A 21,743-nucleotide genomic window follows, 5' to 3' on the forward strand; every position below is an offset into this window, starting at 1 on the left:
ACAGATCTGTGGCCCAGCTCTAGTCCACAGACCCTACTGTGATGATCAGTGGTTTGTCCCCTCTAGACTGTGAGCTCCATGGGGGAAGAAACCTCATCTGTCTTATTCACCTCCTGTCTCCAAGGCCTAGAATGGTACCTGGCAGGTGGTAGGTGTTCAAGACATTTCTACTGAATGATGTGAGTGGTTGAATGAGCCACCAGTCGCTATAAAAGAGGGTGTGTAGAGAAGAGGGCGCCGCCAGGCTGTTTGGCTGGGCTGGTCACTGTTGGCAAAGTGGCTGGATGCAGGTGCTGAAGTCTGCAAACATCATGGCGGACCAGCAGGGGCCCAGGGATGACTCAGCGGCACTCTCACCACCCAGGCCCATGGGAGGCCTTGCGCAGAGCGTTTGCCAATGCAGCAGCCATGTTTTATCCAGAGCAGCTCAGCTCAGCCTGGCCCCCATGCTCTGAGTGGCAACCCTCTGATCTCTGACCAGACTCCCTCTGAGGACCCTGAGTGGAAAGTCCATTCCAGGTGCATAGACATGAACTGGGTGGGGGCAACAGGCTCCCTGAGGGGAGATGCAGAGAGAGTCTGGGGAGTCAGGTTTAGGCAGAGTCAGCTGGTGGTCATCGGCCCTCTCCTAGGCAGTGGGTATCTAAACACCATGCAGCCTCAGCACAGGATCCCAAAGGGAGGCCAGCAGGGACTTGGGCCTGAAAGACAGACAGAATCTGCAGGGCCCGGGGAGCAGCAGGGAGACTAGAGGCAGCTGGTGGGCTTCCAGAGGTTGGCCCCTGATGTTCAGGGACACATGACTTGAGGAGAGAGCCCGCTCAGATATAAACCCACAGTGGAGAGAAGGAAACCGAACTTCTCTGGACTTCTCAGCCTGGCCAGGAGAAATGTTGCAGGCAAAACACCCAGTACAGAGAGAAATGGGGAAGGAGCAGGGGGCTGGACCCAGGGGCCTCTAGTATAGGAGGAAGGAGCTAAGAAGCAGCCTGAGCTGCCAGGACTCTTTCTCATGGGGGCCGGGGGGCCAGGGCAGGACCAAGAGGCAGCTGCAGAATGAAAGGCAGCAGGAAGGAGAAAAGGGGGAGCAGAGATGTGAAGGTGAGGATGGGAAGGCCCTGGGGAATCTATGAGGCGGGGCTTGGCCCCCCTACCGATTGAGCTGAGCCGTCTGGTCTGACATTCGAATCAGGCCACGCGGTCACCTCTGGAGACAGCCTCACAGCTCCCTGTCAGGAAAGCCCCCGGGAAAGGGAGACAGGCCGGGAAAACCCTCCTGCACCATCTCTAGGGAGTCTGTTATGTGCCCAGGAGTTCCTATTTTGTTTCTTTCTGTTTATTTCCCTACCGCGACGAGTAGCAAGATGTTTCAAACATCAAAGGCCTACATTTAGGTTGACCTGTGAGAACATCAAATTTCTGTAGGTCAAAGTGGGTCAAAACCACCCATTTCACATGATTCCGCCTAAGGTATGTGAGTCCAGGACAGAAAGCAGTGGGGAGCTGGGGAGACAGACTGTGTCCTCACTGGGTCCAGCCATGCCGCAGAGGCCACACAAGCCACGGAGCTAAGAAGAGGGAACGTGGCTGCTTTGCCCAGAGCAGAGGGAAGAAGCGACAGGACAGGGGGAGCAGGCAAAGTGGACAGGGTCTTCTTTGGCAAGAGGGTGGGCTCCCGGCGGTCTGCACCCCGGGCCAAGTCCTTCCGGGCTAAGAATCCAGGTGCTCGGGTGTCACACTGGCCCGTGCGGCTGGATGGTGAACCCAGTGCCGTAAACTTCGCCCCCATGCTATGTCTGCAACGGCCCAAATGTTAAGTCTCGAATGCTCTTAACTCTACGTCCCCCGGGCAGCCCTATGCTAAGTCCACCCCGGTGTGTCGGGGATGTCCTGCTCCGGCCGCTGTGCAAAATAGAATCAACGACACTCAGCACCACCAGAGGAAGGACTGCCCAGAGTCGCCACCCCAGCACCCCCTGAGGCAACAGGACAGTCACCAGACCCTCAGCTGCTGCTCTGTCTGCTGAGACTTGCCACCGGAAGTGCCCGGTGGGAGGGCGCCAGCTCTCGGAGGGACAGCACCCTCAGCCCCCATTCCCTATGCCAGGAGCCCTCACCCTCCCTGAGGTGGGAGAGGCTGTAACCTCGCATGCCTCGCGAGCTCCAGATCTTCCCTTTCTTCCCCACTGATGTCAGGATGGCAGGTGGCAGAGGTAGAGAACAGGGTCACTAAGGCTTCCTTGGGGAATTGCTCATTCACCTGGAGACGGAAGGACACTCTCTTGTTCCACGCTTGGGGTCCTTCCTCAGGCCAATCTGGGGCTGTGGGTTCCTGGCTCCTCCCTCAGCATCCTCTGGGAGGCACCCCCCAACCGCATGCCACCAGCAAAGCCCCGGGGACTTGGATACTGCCCCCGAGTGTCCCCTACGAGGGTCGAATAGGTAATTATTTACTTGCCCTTCAGTTCCTTCAGCTGTCAAGTGGGGTTAATAACGGTCATGACCTCCTAAGTCTTGTGAGAATATCATAACAGAAGTACTTAGAACAGCACCTGGCACGTGGTAAGGATTCTATCAGTGTTACGTGATTATGTAAGTATTACTATTGTTGTTGAGACAGCATAAGACTTTTTCATGCAACTCAGGGCAGGAATGCAGCTGGGTGTCAGGAATGCAGCAGAACCAAGAACTACCTAACCAGCAGGCCTCTCCTAACCAGCAGCTGCTCATCTCTGCTCCTCCAAGCACATCTGCTCCATTTCTCATCACTCTACAGCCCAGCCTTCTCCACTCACCAGTCCACAGGGCCAGACATGTCCGCTCGCAGCTCTGAAATGCTCATGGTACAGGCTCGGCCTTATTCCGAAGTTGGCTTCCTCGGTAAACTGAGGGAAGGTCCCCAAAGAAGAGGGAAATGGGGCGCCTGGGCGGCTCAGTCGGTTACGCATCTGCCTTCGGCTCTGCTCATGATCCCAGGGTCCTGGGGTCAAGCCCCACATCGGGCTCCCTGCTCAGCGGGGAGTCTGCTTCTCCCTCTGCCTCTGGCCCTCCCCCCAATTGCGTGCTCTCTCTCTCTCAAATAAGTAAAATCTTAAAAAAGGAAAAAAGAAAAAGCACAGCCCTGATCCTTGGGACCTGTATTATTTGGAAGCTATTTTGAAATTTCTTATGTTATTTTACTGATCTACTGTTACCTTCTCGTCACATCTTAAATATTCCGTTGAATGTAGGAGGGGAAGATGAGAACGACCATCATGATAGCTTTTCTGAAGTGACATGCTTGGAGAAGGTCAGACCATACTGAAAAGTATTCAGAGTGATCAAGATAACTGACAAGTGAAACAGCTATTCGGGTGAGTTTTGTGGCTTCACTTGTGCACAGAAGAATAATTGTGCTCACTTTCCTGGTGGATTAAGGAAATCCTCCATGCATCTCCTATTTTAGTTTTATTTGAAAAAGCTAGCAGAGGAGAAAAATGGAAGAGGGAGAAAGAGTAATGGTTTTAGCAATTCATTTAAACTCGGGAATAAGTGCCCTTTGTTTCCATTTAGGATTCGATAAGGAGCAGAGGAATACACATGGAGCATCTAATGTTGGGCCAGAATGCTTGTCTTTGGCAAACGTCAGATAAACATACAATCACAGACCCTGTCCACAGTTCTCCTGACTCTATGCCACTCTTGAAAACTATGGTCTCATGTTTAAGAACAACAGGATTACAAGGTTAGGGTGAACTTTAAGAAGCTATGCAGAGGACCAACCCAAATATCCACAACAAACAAATGGATAAACATATATGGTCTATCCCTACAATGGAATATGTTTCAGCCATAAAAAAGGAAGGCAGCACTGACACCTGCTAGAACATGGATGAACCTTGAAACATGATGCTAAGTGAAAGAAGCTAGTGACAAAAATCCACATACTTTATGATTCCATTCGTGTGAAACTTTAAAACAGGAAAATCTATGGAAACAGAAACTAATATTGCATTGTATGTTAACTAGCTGGAATTTAGAGAAAAACTTGGAAAAAGAAAAAAGGAAAATCTATAGAAACCAACAGCAGATTTGTGGTTGCTTAGGGCTGGGATGGGACAGTAGGGAGCTGATAGCTAAAGAGTATGGGGTTTCTTTGATGAAATGTTCTAGAATTGACTGTGGTGATGGTTGTACGTATGTTGTTGTTTTTTTAAGATTTTATTTATTTATTTGAGAGAGAGAGCATGAGCAGGGGAAGTGGGAGCAGGGAGCCAGAAGCAGGACTCGATCCCAGGACCCTGGGATCATGACCTGAGTCAAAGGCAGATGCTTAACCAACTGAGCCACCCTGGCATCCAAAGGTTGTACATATTTATGAATATGCTAAAAACCATTGAATTGTACACTTGAAATGGTTGAATTACAGTGTGTGTGAATTCCATCTCAATAAAGCTGCTAAAAAAATTAATGGATTGATGGATAGATGGATGAAAACTGGTTTAAAAAAAAAAAAAGCTAAGTCATCCACATTTAGATCATCCCGAATATGGGAAACTGGGAAGGGCTGGTTGACTAACTTGGTCTTTTGATACAGACTTTTCCTCTTGCCTTGCTAAACCATCTTTCTAACGGTGAGTGAATTTATATTCATTCCATTCTTATATAAGAATATAAGAATATATATTCTTAGGCAGTAAATAATTCTTTTAAAATGTTAAGTTACCCCAAAATATGGGATCCCTAATAGTTACTTTCCATTTCATAAACCTAAGCAAGTAGATCATTAGTTGTCCTATATCTCATTGTATTAAATATTTGCCATTTTACAAATAACAAGTTTTCCACAAAACATGTTCTGGGTAGAGCTTTTTGGAACATGGCCACAGTTTATCAAAAACATGAAAAGTATGACCGAATTCAGGAAGCCCATCTGATTTAGAGAATATAATTTCTATTCTGCCACTGACAAATGAGAATGTCAAAAATTGTGGCAATTTTTAAAGCAAACCAAAGCACACAGTGAAGAGCATATGGTAAATTCTCTTTATGCTGAAGCTGGTCTCTTTGGGGCACTAGTGTGTTGTAGAAAAGAAATAAAAGATGTGGCCACCGCTTGCCATCTAGACACAAAGACTTTACGGACACTATTCCAAAAGCTGCTCCTTCTACGTACTACATACTTCAGAGATCTGGGAAAGATCAGGCAGCAACAGAAGGAATCCAAATAGAAAGAAAATAAAACTGAGACCTCCCGACAGCCTGGTCCATTAGCACGTAAAGACCCCGAGGCCCGGAAATTCTGATGAGCCCCTCAAATTCCTAAGGGCAGGCAGGAAGCAAGAGGGTCTCTTGTTTTGAGAAAAAGGTTTCTCCAAACCTTGGTAGGACAACCAGTCCAAAGACCAGGAAATGAAACTGATGTGGACGCTCCCTGGGAGGGAGGTTTTCTTTATATTGGGGGCAGATCTTCTGGATTTCTAAAATTAACCTGTGCCATGAGAACATCCGACTGGACGGACCGTGGATTGAATCAGGGTTCCCTTGGCTTGAATTCAAATTTCCAAGGTGGCACGTGAGGGATGGGCTATGACAGGGGTCGTTTATGAGCCCAAGGCCACCCCAGAAGAACTGGTTGGAGGCAAAGCCTACAGTCCCTCCTGGGAAACAATCACAGAGCCCCAGGAAAAAACACAGAAGTGTTGTCTAGGAACCGAGAGACTCAGCCTGGTATCCTGTGCTAATAACCACCTTAGACTTTTTTTTACTAACCCCAAAATAAATTTATTTCCAGATTGTAGGGGGAAATTGAACAAACGTAGTGCTTTTCTCTGGGATCAAAGCCAAAGCAGGGATACAAGCCGTGCTCATCCAGATTCCAACCCGGGAGCAGGCAGGAATGCCAGAAAGCTCACGTCGACCTCATTTCCTGAGGGCTGAAACTCACAGGAGATGGTGTCTTCAGAAGTCATGTTTGTGAGACATCACACTCCAGTAACTTCGTGACTGATATTCAATTGTCCTGCCTATGACAGTGTTTGCTCAGGTCAACTCTGAAGAAGAATGAACGTGTGTTTATACTTGGAAAATTTCTGCATTTGGGTGTGTTTACTCTTAAATCACTTCAAGTGGCTTTCTAGATTTTAGCAAAATAAAATGATTTATACTAAAGCCAGCCATACACATTCCCTATGACCCAGCAATCACTCCGAGGTTAACTACTCAACAGAAACGCATACATATATGCACAAAAGGCATATTCAAAAGAGTTCTTAGCAGAATTGTTCATGATAGCCAAAAACTTGGAAGCAATCCAAATGCCTATTGGCAATAGAATGGATAAATAGTGATCTATTCCTACCATAGAATACCGGAGGACAATGAGTGACTCTTAGGTACACAATGTTGACTAAAAGAAACCAGACACAAATAAGCACACACTGTATGATTCCATTTGTATAAATTTCAAAAGTGGGCAACAAAAGTCAATGGTATTAGAAGTCGGGGGCGTCTGTGTGGCCCAGTCGGTTAAAAAACTCTGACTCGATTTCGGCTCAAGTCGTGATCACAGGGTTGTGTGATGGAGCCCTGCATCGGGCTCCACACTGGGCATGGAACCTGCTTAGGATTCTCTCTCTCTCCCTCTCCCTCTGCCCCACCCCCCCACCCCCTTCTCTCTCTTTCTCCTAAAAAAAAAAAAAAAAAAGAAAAAAAGAAATCAGAATAGTGGCTATCCTTGGGGAAGACAGTGAGTGTGTTAGCTGGGAGGGTGCATAAGAGGAGCTCCTGGGGTGATGGTAATCTATTTCTTACCCTGTTTTGTATTTTAAAGGCTGTGTTCTATTTTAAAATTCATCAAATACTGAGGTGCCCAGGTGGCTCAGTTGGTAGAGTGTATGACTCTTGATCTAGGGGTTGTGAGCTTGAGCCCAATGTTGGGTGGAGAAATTACTTAAAAAATAAATTCCTTAAAAAAATAAAATACATCAAGCACTTATGATTTGCTCACTTTTCTGTATCTGTTGTATGTTGATAATTTTTTTTTTTAAGTAGGCTCCACACCCAGCATGGAGCCCAAAGTGGGGCCCGAACTCGTGACCCTGAGATCAAGACCTGAGCTGAGATAGAGTCGGACGCCCAACCGACTGAGCCACCCAGGCACCCCAAGAAATATATTTTTAAATAAATTAAAAAATATATATCTTTTAATGAGCTAGATTGTAGCTTTAAATGTTGCTAGGATCAGTATATCATAGAAAACTCTGTAAAACTTCTGCATTTGCAGGTGTAGTTGATGTAGTTGGAGAGACCCCAAATTATGACAGCTGGTGACCATTATTGTTTGGTATTGTTGGTAATGAGCTCCAAGTCTTACACCTAACTTAAATCTGGCTCAGAGTTCTTCCACATTGATCAACAATGCAATCTTGGAGTTTAAAGTAATTTAAGATGCTCACAGAAAGATCTAGCTTTATGATGACCTGGGTCTCAGCAAATGGTCTCCCCATAGTGTCTTTCTTTGGAACTGAAGCTATCATCTTGAACATACACCTGAGACCTCATCACCTTTTTTGTGATGGATGGCTCAGAGGGCACTATAAGTGTGCAGAAGACAGGACCTTGAGAAACCCAGAGAGTCAAAAACTAAGAAACCAAACAATTTACTTAGAGCTTTCTCCTTTGGATTACTTTTTTAAAAAATAGGGGCGCCTGGGTGGCTCAGTCGGTTAAGTGTCTGCCTTAGGCTCAGGTCATGATCCCAGGGTCCTGGGATCGAGCCCCACATCGGGCTCCCTGCTCTGCGGGAAGCCTGCTTCTGCCTCTTCCACTCTCCCAATGCTTGTGTTCCTTCTCTGGCTCTGTCCCTCTCTGTCAAATAAATAAATAAAATCTAAAAAAAATTTTTTTAAAATATATAAATTTTTTTCATGACAAAAAAGATTGTTTGTTAATTGGTTCAGTGGCTAAAAAAAAATTCAAATATTGTTTTAGTAGAAGAGTCTAAGCTTTTTTTAAACAGCTTTATTGGGGGTGTAGCTTATGTACTATATACTTACCCATTCACGGCACTGCACAATTCAATAATTTTGGTAAATTTCTAGAATTGTGCAACCATCACCATAATCCAGTTTTAGAACATTTCCATCACCCCAAGAAGCTTCTTTGCACCCATCAACAGTCAATCCCTGTCATGGAAAGGCACCTGGTCCCAGTGCTGAGCAACCATTATGCATTATATGCATATACATACTATATATAATGCATTATGTAATATATATTACAATTATAATTATATTCAATATATAAGTATATATATGATATTATTATATATAATGCATTTTTATATATAATTATTGTTATAGATTTGCCTTTTGTCTTTTTCCCTTTGTTTTTTCTTGCATGCTTAGATTTCTGGTCTAGGACTATTAGGAAGGAGGCAGCACGCCTTCCAATCTGCTGAGGAGCTCGGGCACAGTGGGAGAGGAGAGGGGAAATCACATGCTTAACATGAAGCTTTTGATTTTCTTTAGCCACAATCAGAGAATAGATCTCCTTCATGGAGCAGGTGATAGGAAATTGCGCTATAGGAAGACAGAGAGAATAGGGAGTTAGCTGGGGTGTTCTAAAGAACATCGCCTGCATGAATGGCCAGCATGAATTTGGAGAGCAACGGGCAGTTAGTTATCTAGTGAGCAGGTGCATCTTCTACAATTCAGCCACCCCAACAAAGAGTGCTCAGAAATGGACATACAGAAATGTACATCCTCGGGCGCCTGGGTGGCTCAGTTGGTTAAGCGACTGCCTTTGGCTCAGGTCATGATCCTGGAAAGTTCCACGATCAAGTCCCGCATCGGGCTCCCTGCTCAGCAGGGGGTCTGCTTCTCCCTCTGACCCTCCCTCCTCTCATGTGCTCTCTCTCTCTCTTTCTCGCTCTCAAATAAATAAATAAATAAAATCTTTAAAAAAAAAAAAGAAATGTACATCCTCAAGTAGGTGTCCTCCTTTCTTGCCTTCCTCCCAGGGTCCAAGTCAGCATCTCTCATCACTGTGACAGATTCCTGTCTGGTTTTCTTATACTCAGACCTGCCTCAGTACGGAAAGACTGCTCAGAACACAAACCTGTTCATATCACTCTCCTGTTCAAAACTCCATCATGCTTTTCTCCGCTGTCCTCTAGATAGGCGGGTGCCCCGAGCTTGCCACACAAGACCCCACAACCTGGTTCCTGGACAACGACTCTCTTTCCAAGCATACTGCAAGTCTTTTCTTGACATTTCATACAAAGGAATCATGCAGTGTAGTCTGTGGCATCTGGATTCTTTCACTTAGCATCATGTTTTCATGGTCCATTCATGTTTTAGCATGCACTAATATTACATTTTATCCCTTCTTATTACTGAATTTTATCCCATCGAACGGATAGACCACATTTTATTTATCCATTCACCAGTTGATGTGCATTTGGATTTTTTTCAGTTTGGGATTATTACAAATAAAGGTGCTATGAACATTGGTGTACATGTCTTTCTGTGGACAAATGTTTTCATTTCTCCTGGGTAGACTCCTACAAATGGAATTGCTGGCTTGTGTCATAAATCTGTGTTGAAATTTTTTTTAAAGATTTTTATTTATTTATTTGAGACTCAGAGATACAGAGAGACAGAGAGACAGAGACAGAGAGAGCATGAGCAGGGAGAGAGGCAGAGGGAGAGGGAGAAGCAGGGTTCCCGCTGAGCCAAGAGCCCGATGTGAGGCTTGATCCCAAGACCCTGGGACCATGACCTGAGCCAAAGGCAGACACTTAACCGTCTGAGCCACCCAGGCGCCCCTGTGTTTAACTTTTTAATGAAATTGCCAAACTGTTTTCCAAACTCTTAACCATTTTACATTCCCACCAGTGATGTATGAGGCTTCTAGTTATTCCACGTTGTCTGTCTTTTAAAAATTTTAAATTTTTTTAAAGATCTTATTTATTTTTCAACAGAGAGAGAGAGAGACAGCGAGAGAGGGAACACAAGCAGAGGGAGTGGGAGAGGGAGAAGCAGGCTTCCCGTGGAGCAGGGAGCCCGATGCGGGACTCGATCCCAGGACCCTGGGATCATGACCCGAGCTGAAGGCAGACACTTAACGACTGAGCCACCCGGGCGCCCTGTCTTTTAAAAATTTTAATCATTCTAGTAGGTGTTTGACAGTATCTATTGTTCTCATTTTTCATTTCTGTAATGGCAATGATGCTGAGCATTTTTTGAAATGTTTCAAACTATAAAATAAAAATAAAATCTGCTTGTAAAAGTTGCCATGTAATGGTATAACGGAATATTATAATGATATCATATTTTAGATTTGCCCAGCAAATTCCAAGGGAGTTCAAGTTGTTTTTATAAATATCCATCATTTTTCTAAGCATCATAAAAAATTACCTATTTATGCATTGGTTTTTCACCAGCAATTCTACAAAAATGACTCATGCAGACACAGAAAAACAGGTAGTTTTCCTCTTTAATGAGCTATTACAAGGAGGAAAAGGTGATTAAAACTAAGTTGCCCAAAAAACAAACAAACAAAAAAATCCCTCTGATTTCAGTTGATCATGCAGGGTCCAAAATAAAATAATGGAAAAATCTTAGTAGAGTCTATATAATTAGCATGGCAGGACATGCTACAGAAACAGGTAAGAATAGTGTCATGTGGCCCGTGGTCAGTGTAAATAATTCCCATTGAGCAAAGCAGCCCAGTCACCGGGACAGGGAGGTGGGGAAGGGGCCTGGGCTCATTGCTGGGAAGGGGGCATTTTGGGGCATATGGATACTTTTTTAAAAAAGATTTTATTTAGTTATTATGTCATAGAGAGAGAGAGAGAGAGCACAAGCAGGGGGAAAGGGCAGAGGAAGAAGCAGGCACCCCACTGAGCAAGGAGCCCCGTGTGGGACTCGATCCCAAGACCCTGGGATCATGACCTAAGCCAAAGGCAGACGCTTAACGACTGAGCCACCCAGGCACCCTATAAATAGTAGTTTTTAAAGGGGCAGAGCAATCAGAAACAATTGATGTTAGGTACCTTTGCACAGAGAAAGAGGAAAACAGGAAAGGGTGACTTTTACTTTGCAAATGTATACTTCTCTATGCTGTTTGGATTGTTAAAATATTTGCATGTATTACTCCAATTTTTTTACTATTAATGTTTAAAGGACTTTTTGGGCATTGAGGTTATAATCCCTTTTGCTTTCTTTTTATACATTTTTTTATTTTTAAAAACAATATCATTTGAAGAGTTAAATATGAAAACATCCAAACTTATAAAAACTTTAAAGCAGGCACTAATTAAATCTAAAATTGCCTTAAACATGGGGCACCTGGCTGGCTCAGTGGGTAGAGCACGTGTGACTCTTGATCTCGGGGTTGTGAGTTCGAGCCCCATGTTGGGTGTGGAGGTTACTTAAAAACATAAAATCTAAATAAGTAAATAAACAAATAAATTGTCTTAAACAAAAAAGGTGATTATCAAACATTTTGTCTTTCAAAATATTTATTTCAAGTATAAACTTATTAAAGAACTATATATAGGAAGACAATCATATATAAGATAGTTAAGTAACAAACTTGTGGAACACAATCATTTGATCATCAAAATATAAAAAAAGAAAATAATTTTATATTAGATAATTTGATTGAAAACAGTGTTATTTTATTCAAGTAACAAGCCCAAACCAGTTCCCAACTAAGAGTTAAAGCTCTTTTCTCTATATCTTCATATGCTCAGCCCTTAGACAAGGATCATAAATTTTAAACCGAAATTATTCCCCTAGAAATCCATATTTAAAGTTTTTGTTACTCTTATGGAAGTTATTCAGTTTTATTTTTCATAAATTTTTTTGAAATGCCACTAAGAAAACACATCCACCCTTGGACAATGTCTAAATCCTTTTGTTTACAAAAGCAGAAATAGCTACATAATGAGTCTGAGGTGAAGTGAGAGGCATCGGTGGGTTATTAATCTATATTGGAATAATCTGTCATTGGATGGCAGAGTGACAATATGAATGTGCCTTGAAAGTTGGTCCCATCTGATAACAACCCATGTCAACACAAACCTCCTGGTTCCTTTCTCAGTGGTATGCATGAGTGCCCTGAAGAGAACCTCCAGGAGCAGGAAAAGTTACAAGCTAAGTTCTTGTTGGCCAGAGATAGTCCCCAAACGCTGTATACCAGGGGAAATGCACAGCTGTCCCCAAGAGCGCATGTGAGCCAAGTCTGGTGTGGGAGAGATACCCCATTTATTTGGGCGAGGCACACTCTGTGCCCCCCAGAGAGTCACCATGAGGGAGTCGACCCTTACCACCGAGGCCACTCTGTCCTACAGAACTCCATCTTGGGTTTGTCAGCTGACCTCTGTCCTTCCCTCCTGGGCCATTCTCCGCCTGACTCTGAAGATTGGAAGACTGGGTTTCTTCCTCTTGTTCTTCATCATCTGAACCAGATTCGTCATTGTAGAAATGAATTGTGGCTTGCACTGGGAAACTGGCCAGCACTTTTTCCCCAGAACTCTGCAGATACTCTTGGCGCTTTGAAATGGGTAAATAAAGTCTAATATTTAAGAAACAAATACACCATTAATCACCCTGAAACAGGCTAACCTCCATCTAGCAGGTCCCCTTCCCTAGAGGCATCTCACTCCCAATCTCCCTCTCTGATCTTGCCTTCTGCTGCACAGAGTGTTTTCTAAATCATCAGAACACAAAAACGTGGGCAGGTGGAGAGACCTGGCAAAAGGAACCCTACCCAGCAGTTCAGAAACAAGCTATAATTGGAGTGAGCAGATCGATTTAGACCACCACAGGAAAAAGGGTGTGCTTCCATGAAGGTAAAAGGAAATTAAAACACTGAGTTTCAAGATGAAGAGTCTCAGTCTGATCAAACAGAGAACGTCACTTATCCTGGAGAATATATGTCTTATTTAGGTTAGGCCCCACTCCCCCTAGCACCCCCAAGGACGGGGAATGTTGTGGCCTTTGGGCTCTGGGGGAAATATGACTCTGGAACCGCAGTCTAGAGAAGCAGCTAATTTTTCTGGACATTGCTACAGAGAAGCTGTAGGGGTGGGTTCCTAGCTTTGCCAGAACAGAAACGGTAACCCTGACTATGTGTCTAAAGAATAGGAAAAAAGGAAGGAAAGAAGGAAGGAAAGAAGGAAGGAAGGAAGGAAGGAAGGAAGGAAGGAAGGAAGGAAGGAAGGAAGGAAGGAAGGAAGGAAGGGAAAGAACCTAAATATATAAACTTGGAACTCTAAATTCAGGTTATGTAGAATTTAGGATTACAGTTATACATGGAAAGTATTTAAAATACCCTTCACTCTCCCCATAACCCCTTATTCTTATGCCTTTCACTAATTTATTTGCATTTTTTCCTGAGGTCTTCTGAGGAACTGAGAGGGATTATCATTTGACCACTACTTATTTGCAAAGCTGATTTCTTTTTTATTTTTAAGTGATCTCTATGCCCAACATGGGGCTTAAACCTACAACCCCGAGATCCAGAGTCACACACTCTACCAACTGAGCCAGCCATGCACCCCTGCAAAGCTGAATGCAATTTCTCTCTTTTTGGATAGAAAAGAAAAGAGAGAGAGGGAGAGAGAATGCCCTACTATAAATAATGCATGACAATTCTAAACTTCCTAAGATTTCTGATAAGCCAGGGATTCTCAACCTTCAGAGCACATTTGGCAATGTCTAGAGACAGTTCTGGTTGCCTCAACTGAGGAGAAGCTACTAGCATGTAGTGGGCAGAGGCCAGGGATGCTGGTAAACATCCCATAATGCCCACCACAGCCCCTTACAACAAAGAATTATCCAGCTCAAAGTGTCAATAGTGCTAGGGTTGAGGATCTCTGCAACAAACAGAGAAAAAGAAAACCATTATATATATATATATATAGATAGATAGATAATTTCTATATATAGGATATATATTATTATATATAAATATAGTAAATATATTAAATTTTTATATATATCTATATTATATAAAATACAAATAATGACAGAATATAATTATATATTATATATAATATATGTATTATATATACAGAATATTATATAAAATACAAATAATGACAGAAACATAAACATAGTTTAGGGTTTGGCCATATTAAAAATTAGCTGTAATGCTGAAGTATTTACAGGGGAATTTGAACTTGTAGGCTGTCTGGAAGTGCTTTAACATTCTGACAACAGGGGCGCCTGGGGGGGCACGGTTGGTTAAGCATCCAACTCTTGGTTTCACCTCAGGTCAGGATCTCAGGGTCGTGAGATTGAGCCCAGGGTCGGGCTCTGTGCTCAGTGGGGAGTCTGCTTGGGATTCTCTCTTTCCCTCTCCTTCTGCCCCTCCTACTCGTGCTCTCTCTCCCGCAAATAAATAAATCTCGGGCGCCTCGGTGGCTCAGTTGGTTGGGCGCCTGCCTTCGGCTCAGGTCATGATCCTGGGGTCCCGGGATCGAGTCCCGCCATCGGGCTCCCTGCTCGGCGGGGAGTCTGCTTCTCCCTCGGACCCTCCCCCTTCTCATGTGCTCTCTCTCTATCTCATTCTCTCTCTCAAATAAATAAATCTTTTAAAAAAATAAATAAATCTCAAAAAAATATTCTAACAATAATAAAAACATAATTGGGAGAGGGTGATACTCACGATCAGATCTGAAGACTGTTGATAATTATTAAGGCTGGAGATGGGCATGTGGAGGCGGGGAGAGACTATTCTCTCCACTTGTGTGTAAGTTTGAAATTTTTTGTAATAAAAAGATAGAATAAACCTGCGTCCTTGGTTTGTAATGCATGCTTCACCAGTCCTTGCATTTTCAGTGAATCAAACATTGGGGAGCAGCAGGGTGTCTGTGGTAAGCAGGTGCATGGGTGTGCAGGGCAGGTGGTGCTCACAGGGCATGAAGGAGGATGGTGGCCCTCAACCCCGACGCATGCTGGGATCAGCCAGGGAGCCTGTGAAAATACAGACACGTAGGCCTTGCCCAGACCGAGTGCGTCAGCACCCCCGGGGGGCCACCCAGCGTCTGCATTTTTAAAGTTTCCCGAGTGATCCTGTGGGGAAAAAAGACCACTGGTGTCAGGGGCACAAGGAAAGTTTCCCTTTTCCAAAAATCACTCTTTGACCAGTCTGAAGGACTTTCGATTTTATCTCTAGCAATTAGGATCTTTGGATTTTACTAAAGTTTCGGTCTTCCAGGATAACCAGGGTAAAAATACTCTTCCAGGATGGGGAGAGAAAGAGACAGAGAAACAGATACAAATCCTGAGCATGAGCCACCTGCCCAAAGTGGATGAAATGTAAGAGGGACACAGCAGTGCAGGTCCTGATCACCCCCAGGACTGCGGGAGCTCAGAAAGCCTGGAGGAGCCAACCGTGGTGGAGCCATCCACCCGACCCCTCATTTGGTCACACACGTTTTGAAGGTTTACTTTGCTCTGGACAATATACTAACTGATATCCTGGGAGAGAAATTGGAATGGGCTTAAATATTTAAGTAGATAAGCAGACACCCGTATACAATTCATATTCCGTTGAATTTAACACAAGACATAATATGTAATGAGAGGTAAAAACAAAAGACAAAGGAAAGAGGTCAATCCAATTTGCAACTAGAACACTGAATGAATTAATGAATGAATGATTCCAGAATAGATTCCAGAAATCCAACAAAAGATCCTTGAAGTTTCTTGGGATAATAACTAAATATTAGGGAATATACCGAATTATTTTCTACTTTGTTGGGAATGTGCACAGTTGAAGACACTAAAGTGTATTTATGCCTCTGTTAAAAGGAAATAATCTATTTATTACTGTCAGGTCGTGTTACCTTACAGGATGCTGAAACCCAAAGGCCCCCTTTGATCCCGGAGCTTGTTGGTCACCTTCAGGTTCAAGCTGTAAAGACAGACACGTACAGACACAGATATGGTCAAAAACCTCATAGTCAAGAACCTTAGCATCCGGAAATTCTAAAAAAAGAAAATCCAAGTAGTCTGAACTTCTTAGTATCAATACCAGTTTTAGAGACAGTTTAAACACCCTCAGGGTATTTGATAAGCCCCTCTTTCTCTTCCTGTTGTCAGCAATGGCCTGGGCACTGTGAGGGATTCAAAGATGGGAAGATGAGTCTGACACAGTCCTGCAGTTCAGGTTTTTTCAACCTAACGGGAAAAGACACACACGTAGGCAAATGACTACACCACAAAGCCTTGTACAGCAAGATGCCAACGCTTCTAGGCAGGGAGGAAGAAAAGCTTCACGGAGGGCCTAGCAGAGACATCAGTAGCATTTGGGTGTGCAAGTCTGAGACCATTCCTGGCGGAGGGGAACATCAAATTCTGAGGGACCAGAAAACAGAGGGCATAGGTAGGGAAAGGTGAGGAGCCCAGGGTGGAATGAAGGAGAAGCTGTGTTATTTAAGGGGCTCCAGCAGGAAGCTGAGTCCCGATTACAGGATACCTTGAATACCTACTTTTGAGCCTAGGTTTCATTCTGGAGACAGCACTAGAGCCCAGTGCTGGTTTTTGAGCCAGGAGTTCAACAGTCAGATCTGTATTTTAAGGATAATGGCGGCCCCAGGGAGCAGTGCACAGCCTAGATTGGGGCGGTAAGGGCTCAGAGGCACGGGGCAAGAAGGGATAAAGGTCTGAACAGTGACAGGAAGGCAAGGAAAGATGGATCCCAAGGGCGCTTCTGTAGTATTCAAAAAACCCCTTGACCACTTGAATATCACGAGTGGAGGAAAGGGAAGCCAGTCTGAGCCACTAAGGGCAACATGGATGGAGATAGGATACAAGCAGAAAGAGAGGGAGAGAGAGAGCCAGGCTTGTCCATGCTGTGACCAGCATCGGCGCTAGGGAGGTGAAGGGACAGTCACACCTGCCTGTCCAGGACTGACCCCATTCTACCCAAATTCGTGAGGTCCTGAATCTCAGTGAACTTGGCCTGAACTGTGGTCAGATGATCTGAGAGGCTGCAAAGCTGGTAATTGTCATTTGATCTCAGAGCTCTGAAAATTTTAGTTACTATGGAAAGCGGGAAGTGGGGCGTCTTGGGACAGACCATCCAGGAACAGCTTGAAAGTGAGCTGAAATGGCCTGGGGCAATGGATCAGAAACCCTAGCCCTTGGGTTTGCATGGAGTTTAGCAGAAACCAGATCGGGAGTGAGACAAAATCTGCTAGAGCAGGACAAGGAAGGACCAGGAGGATGGTTTGTCACCAAGGATCATCACACCCATTCTATCCCGCAGTGATAGGCGTGTGGCCTTTGTGAGCAAATGTCAATATATTTTACCAACCGTATTTTTTACAACATGCCTGGGTGAGTGAAGTTAAGGAAAGAAAATGAGGCTCTTGGAACAAAATCTTTTCCAAAATGAAGTTCGCTTTTTGAGGACTCCGGAGAATCATGTCCGTGTTAGGTTCTGTTTGTAATTATGAAATACCCCTAATTGCTCACTACCACAGTAAGCCATCCTGGGTTGTCAGAGGTGACTTTATATCCTGTGAGGGGAGCACATCTAATGCCACAGTGCAAACTTTGGTGGACACCAAAAGGCAGTGTTAGCACAGAAAAACAGCTTCCTTTAAGTGAGTAATTCTAACCAGACTCTGTGAAACATACAATACGCCTTTAAAAACTGTAAAACTTTACCCCCAACATACATAGCTTTAAAAACTGTATGCCACAAATGTCTTCCAATTAAAGATCATTTGCTGATGACAGAAATGTCTACACATTCACACTTGGATAATTCAAGGGGATCAGGAATGTATACAAGGAAAGGTGTGTGTGTGTGTGTGTGTGTGTGTGTGTGTGTGTGTGTGTGTCCGTAGGAGTAAGAGAAGAGACACAAGCCGACTTTCATTAGAGTCTCCCGTTCTCCTCCCCATGCAGCCTCTGACCCCGATAAAGCGATGGTGTGGGAAGCCTGTAAAATGGGAGGATGAACCCAGTAGACACCTCTTTTTAGGAAATCCCCTCCCTTGCAAGGTGGGCAAGTGGCCAGGAGCGAAATGTAACAGAGGTCAACAAAGGCTTAGGCTGTCCTTCATTTCCCCAAGCAGGAGAGGAAGACAGCTCCCAAAGGGAGGTAGGGGTACTAAATGGGTGAGGGTGACCCCAGTGCTCAGGGCATAGGGCCTTGAACCCAGCCCTCGAATTTCTCGGGGGAAATACACAACCGGGCTCTGGAGCCAAGGGATTCTCCCGTGTTGTCGGGAGAGGGCGCTGTTGAGCAAGAAGCGTTCCCTCCCCGCGCCAGGCTGCGCTCTCCCTGCCTGGGCTCCCGGAACAGTGCGCGGTACCTAGAACCAGCGGTCGCCCGCTACTGTCCTTTCCGCCTGGCCCGCTGGGCTCTGGAAAGAGCTGGCCGGACAAGCGGGGCATTATGCGGTACAGCCCCCTCAGAGCACCCCCACTCCCAAAATCCACGGACACAACTGTGCCATGCTGACGATCACCTAGCAACTTCCTACAGCTGAACACTTTCCTGCAAGTAATCATTTTTCTCACAAGTATCCTTCTCACCATAAGGAAAAAACCCAACTGCCTTGTATACTATACTGTGCTATTGTATTTTTACTCCTGCAACAACTGATAGGCTCCATATACATTTCATTTAACAAAAAATTGGATAATTGTGAACTTCTGTAATTTCTCCCTCTCCCAAGCACCTTTTAAAGGGCTGATGTTTAAGACCTTAAGTTTGAATGCAAAAGATGTTAATTATTCTCCATTATTTAGATATTGCACATATTTAAGAGTAACTTAGGCTACAAAATCATATCCCTTGTTAATTTGATATAGATTGTATTTGTTTCATTTTTAAAATAACAGCAACAATTAAAACTTCCATTATCCGGGCTAATTTAATAAAGTAGTCTGAATATCAAAATACAGTCAAAGGTCAGCTTTCGTGCACCTGAGTTTCTTATCATATTACAAATAACTGCCCACATAACATATACCACATGTTTGGTAAATTAAATACATGGTCCTTCCCAGCCTGATTAGCTCTTCAGCATTATAAAAGTCATCAACTTACAACTTAAGATTTTTTAAAAAAGGAAAGGTAAATTCTATGAAAGCAAGCCATTACTTCAACAAGTATAAAGCAATTTAGTTACTAATGCAGGAAACAAAAGAATTGTGGTGGAGATTAATCTTTACCCACAAAGCCCTCGGCTGGAGTGTATTTGCTCAGACAACATGAATTACCCCAGGAGTGCTTGCAGACTGGGCAAAAGTGCTTCAGAAAGGGCCAGCTGGTGGGTGGGGGCTTCTGGGCACCCCAGACTGGTCTCTGCCCTTATTTGCACTGTGGTACAAGCCCACCAGTAATGGCACACTCAGAAGGGAGACTGGGGCAAGCTTCTCCCCTCCTCTCTCTACCTGCTGGGTTGCCCTGGGGGGGGACGACTCAACATAAAGAAATCTCTCTCAATGGGAAGTTTTGGGAAATGCTCTTTTCTAGAACTCTCTTTAAAATGCCCTTGAAAGAGCTATGCCATAGTGGTTTTGCTTTTCAAGAAAGAAGCAAGCAGGAGCCCCATCTATACATGTGATCAGGTCTGATCAACAGCAGGCTCACCCAGGTTCCCTCTCCCAGGCCCACAGGCACTTCGGCATTAGAGGACCAAGGGAGGGACAAGCTGAGGAGGCCTTTCATGGTCATTTTTTAGTTGCCACTTTCTGGCTGAACCCTTCGATACCACAATGCCCACCTTCACCTTACCCGGCTTCCGGCTCTGGTCAGCTCAGCTTCTTGGGGTGTGAGGATCCAAGGTCTCCATGGTGTGGGGCTGGAAAGGCAGGGACCAGAGGTGAACCCCAGAATTTTCTGCTGTCTTTTAAAAGTATATCATAAGAGTTATCATTCTTATCAATTCCAATGTTTGCCTGAGAAAGAGTCACTGGATACCGCAGAAAGTTCTCTCAAGTTCTCAGTCTGTGGATAAACCCGTGCCATTTGCGTTTTTTTTTTTTTTTTTTTCCTCCTGCCGCATTCTCAGTTCTCTGCCTTCACTGGCTTTGAGAAGTCCCAAATCTGATGCAATTATCAGGGGACACATTAGTTGAGAGATTTCTCTCCCAACCTGACTGGATTCTTCAATTGATTCCCTACTGTAGGTGGCGACTTTTTTGCTCATTAATTTCAACCGCACCCCCTCTGCTGTTGAAGGATCTTGACCCTGCAGAGATGATTCCAGAGGGTTCTACGATGCGAAAGGGGGGTGGGGTTGGGGATGGGTTTCTCCACTCTGGCTGCCTAACCACCCAGCCCCTTCCTCACTTTAACTGTACTACCTTGAAAGGGCTGAGCCCCAAGCGCCGGCCAAACAAAGACTGTTATCGAGAGTGTGACAGTCCGCGTGGTGAGGGGATCCCCTGCAACAAGGCTAGCTGAGAGGCCCCGAGACTTCAACGTTCCCAGCCCAGTGAATTTCAGATCTATGAATGGAAGCGTTGGCCCATTTACTCGCGGGGCGCTTCCTGGGCCTCCACACTTCGGCACCGTGCGCGGAAAATAGAGAGGACTGTGCATCCCCGTCTAAGGCTAAGGAACTTGCGCGGCGTCGCCGTCGGGCTCCGGGGCTCCGCCCGGATCCGGGGGGCTCAGCGGCGCTGGAACATCCCGCTCTGCGCTCGCCGCACCGACGCACCGACGCGCCGCGCGCCTCTCCACGCGTCCAGGGGACCGCGGGGACACCCTCACCTCTCGGGCCCGCGCGGCGGCGGTGGCCTCCGGGGACCGTCCGCGGGACACTGACAGACGCGCCCCCGCGCCTCCCGGGCTCCGGCCGCCGCCTCGGGTCTCATGGTGCCCGCGCAGCCAGCGCCTCTCCCGCGGCGCCAGCGACACGGCCGCGCCTCTAACCGCTCGGGCGAGGGCGCTCACCTACCAGTGCGCTCGGCGCCAGGTTTAAAAACGGGGGCGGGGCGGGAGGGGACAAGGGAGACCGAGGAGGGGGCGGGGAGGGCGCTGGAGAGGCTCCGGGAAGGGACGGGGAAGCCGGAGAGGGGGAGGGGACGGGAAAAGCTCCAGAAGGGGCGCCGCGCGGGGGGGTGCGATGGGGGAGGGGGGAAATATCCGTGGAAAGGACTCAGGAAGCTCGGGGCGAGGGTGTGGAGGGGACAAAGGAAACCCAGGGAGGGTCGCCAGGGGCGAGGGCGAGGAAGCTTGGGGAATGGGCGGCGGGAAGTGACTCGGGAAACGCGGGGAGGAGGACACGTGCGGGGAAGGGGGGAGTTTCTGTAGGGCACCCTCCCTCTGGGGTCGGGGGTGGCGGGGCGCTGGCCCAGGGGCCTCCCCCGCCGGGCGCGGAGGGGTCCCTAGCTTCTTCCCGCCCCTCTGGGGGCTCCCCGCGGCCCCTAAAGGGTTCTTCTGGTTCCTGCGGGGGCGTCTAGGTGCCCAGATTTACGGAGGCTCTCACGTCCACCCCTTTTAAGCGGCCGCGGGGTTTTGGGGCGCGTCTACAGACGTCTCGGGACCCTCGGGACCTGCCCTCCCCTGCGGTGCCGGAGCGCGGGCTCCCGGGACGCCCCGACGGCGCTGCGCGAACCGGGTAGGGTGGAAACGCGGCTGCGCTTCCAGGCGGTGGAAGGCCGCGGAGAGGAGAGCGAGAAGACAGCACGCGGCCCACCGTCGCGAGGCTTGGGAGAGAACACGACTCCCCGTGGGGGTGCGAGGGATTTGCCTCCGGTTAGCCCGGAGCCGCGATT

General features: G+C 46.2%; 1 protein-coding gene across 1 annotated transcript; it reads right to left on the reverse strand.

Moving 5' to 3' along the window:
- Positions 1-11,549: 11,549 nt before the first annotated feature.
- On the reverse strand, positions 11,550-20,854 carry RIPPLY3 (ripply transcriptional repressor 3). The gene is made up of 4 exons (XM_025867553.2): positions 20,737-20,854; positions 19,756-19,822; positions 15,845-15,912; positions 11,550-12,564 (listed from the first exon to the last, which is right to left on the reverse strand). The coding sequence occupies exons 1-4, from the start codon at positions 20,838-20,840 to the stop codon at positions 12,255-12,257; spliced, it is 549 nt and encodes a 182-aa protein (XP_025723338.1). The 5' UTR covers positions 20,841-20,854; the 3' UTR covers positions 11,550-12,254.
- Positions 20,855-21,743: the final 889 nt, after the last annotated feature.

Source organism: Callorhinus ursinus, unplaced genomic scaffold (assembly GCF_003265705.2).
Source record: "Callorhinus ursinus isolate GAN/ISIS: 27379988/994484 unplaced genomic scaffold, GSC_fseal_2.0 scaffold1, whole genome shotgun sequence".
Lineage (NCBI taxonomy): Eukaryota > Metazoa > Chordata > Mammalia > Carnivora > Otariidae > Callorhinus > Callorhinus ursinus.

Excerpts from the sequence above, each read along its gene's own strand:
- RIPPLY3 (XM_025867553.2), bottom strand. The coding sequence starts at position 20,840 with ATGAGACCCGAGGCGGCGGCCGGAGCCCGGGAGGCGCGGGGGCGCGTC. Across the intron at positions 19,823-20,736 it reads CCGCCGCGCGGGCCCGAGAG|CCCCACACCATGGAGACCTT; the intron begins GTGAGGGTGTCC and ends CTGCCTTTCCAG. Across the intron at positions 12,565-15,844 it reads GGGTTTCAGCATCCTGTAAG|ACTTTATTTACCCATTTCAA; the intron begins GTAACACGACCT and ends CTTAAATATTAG.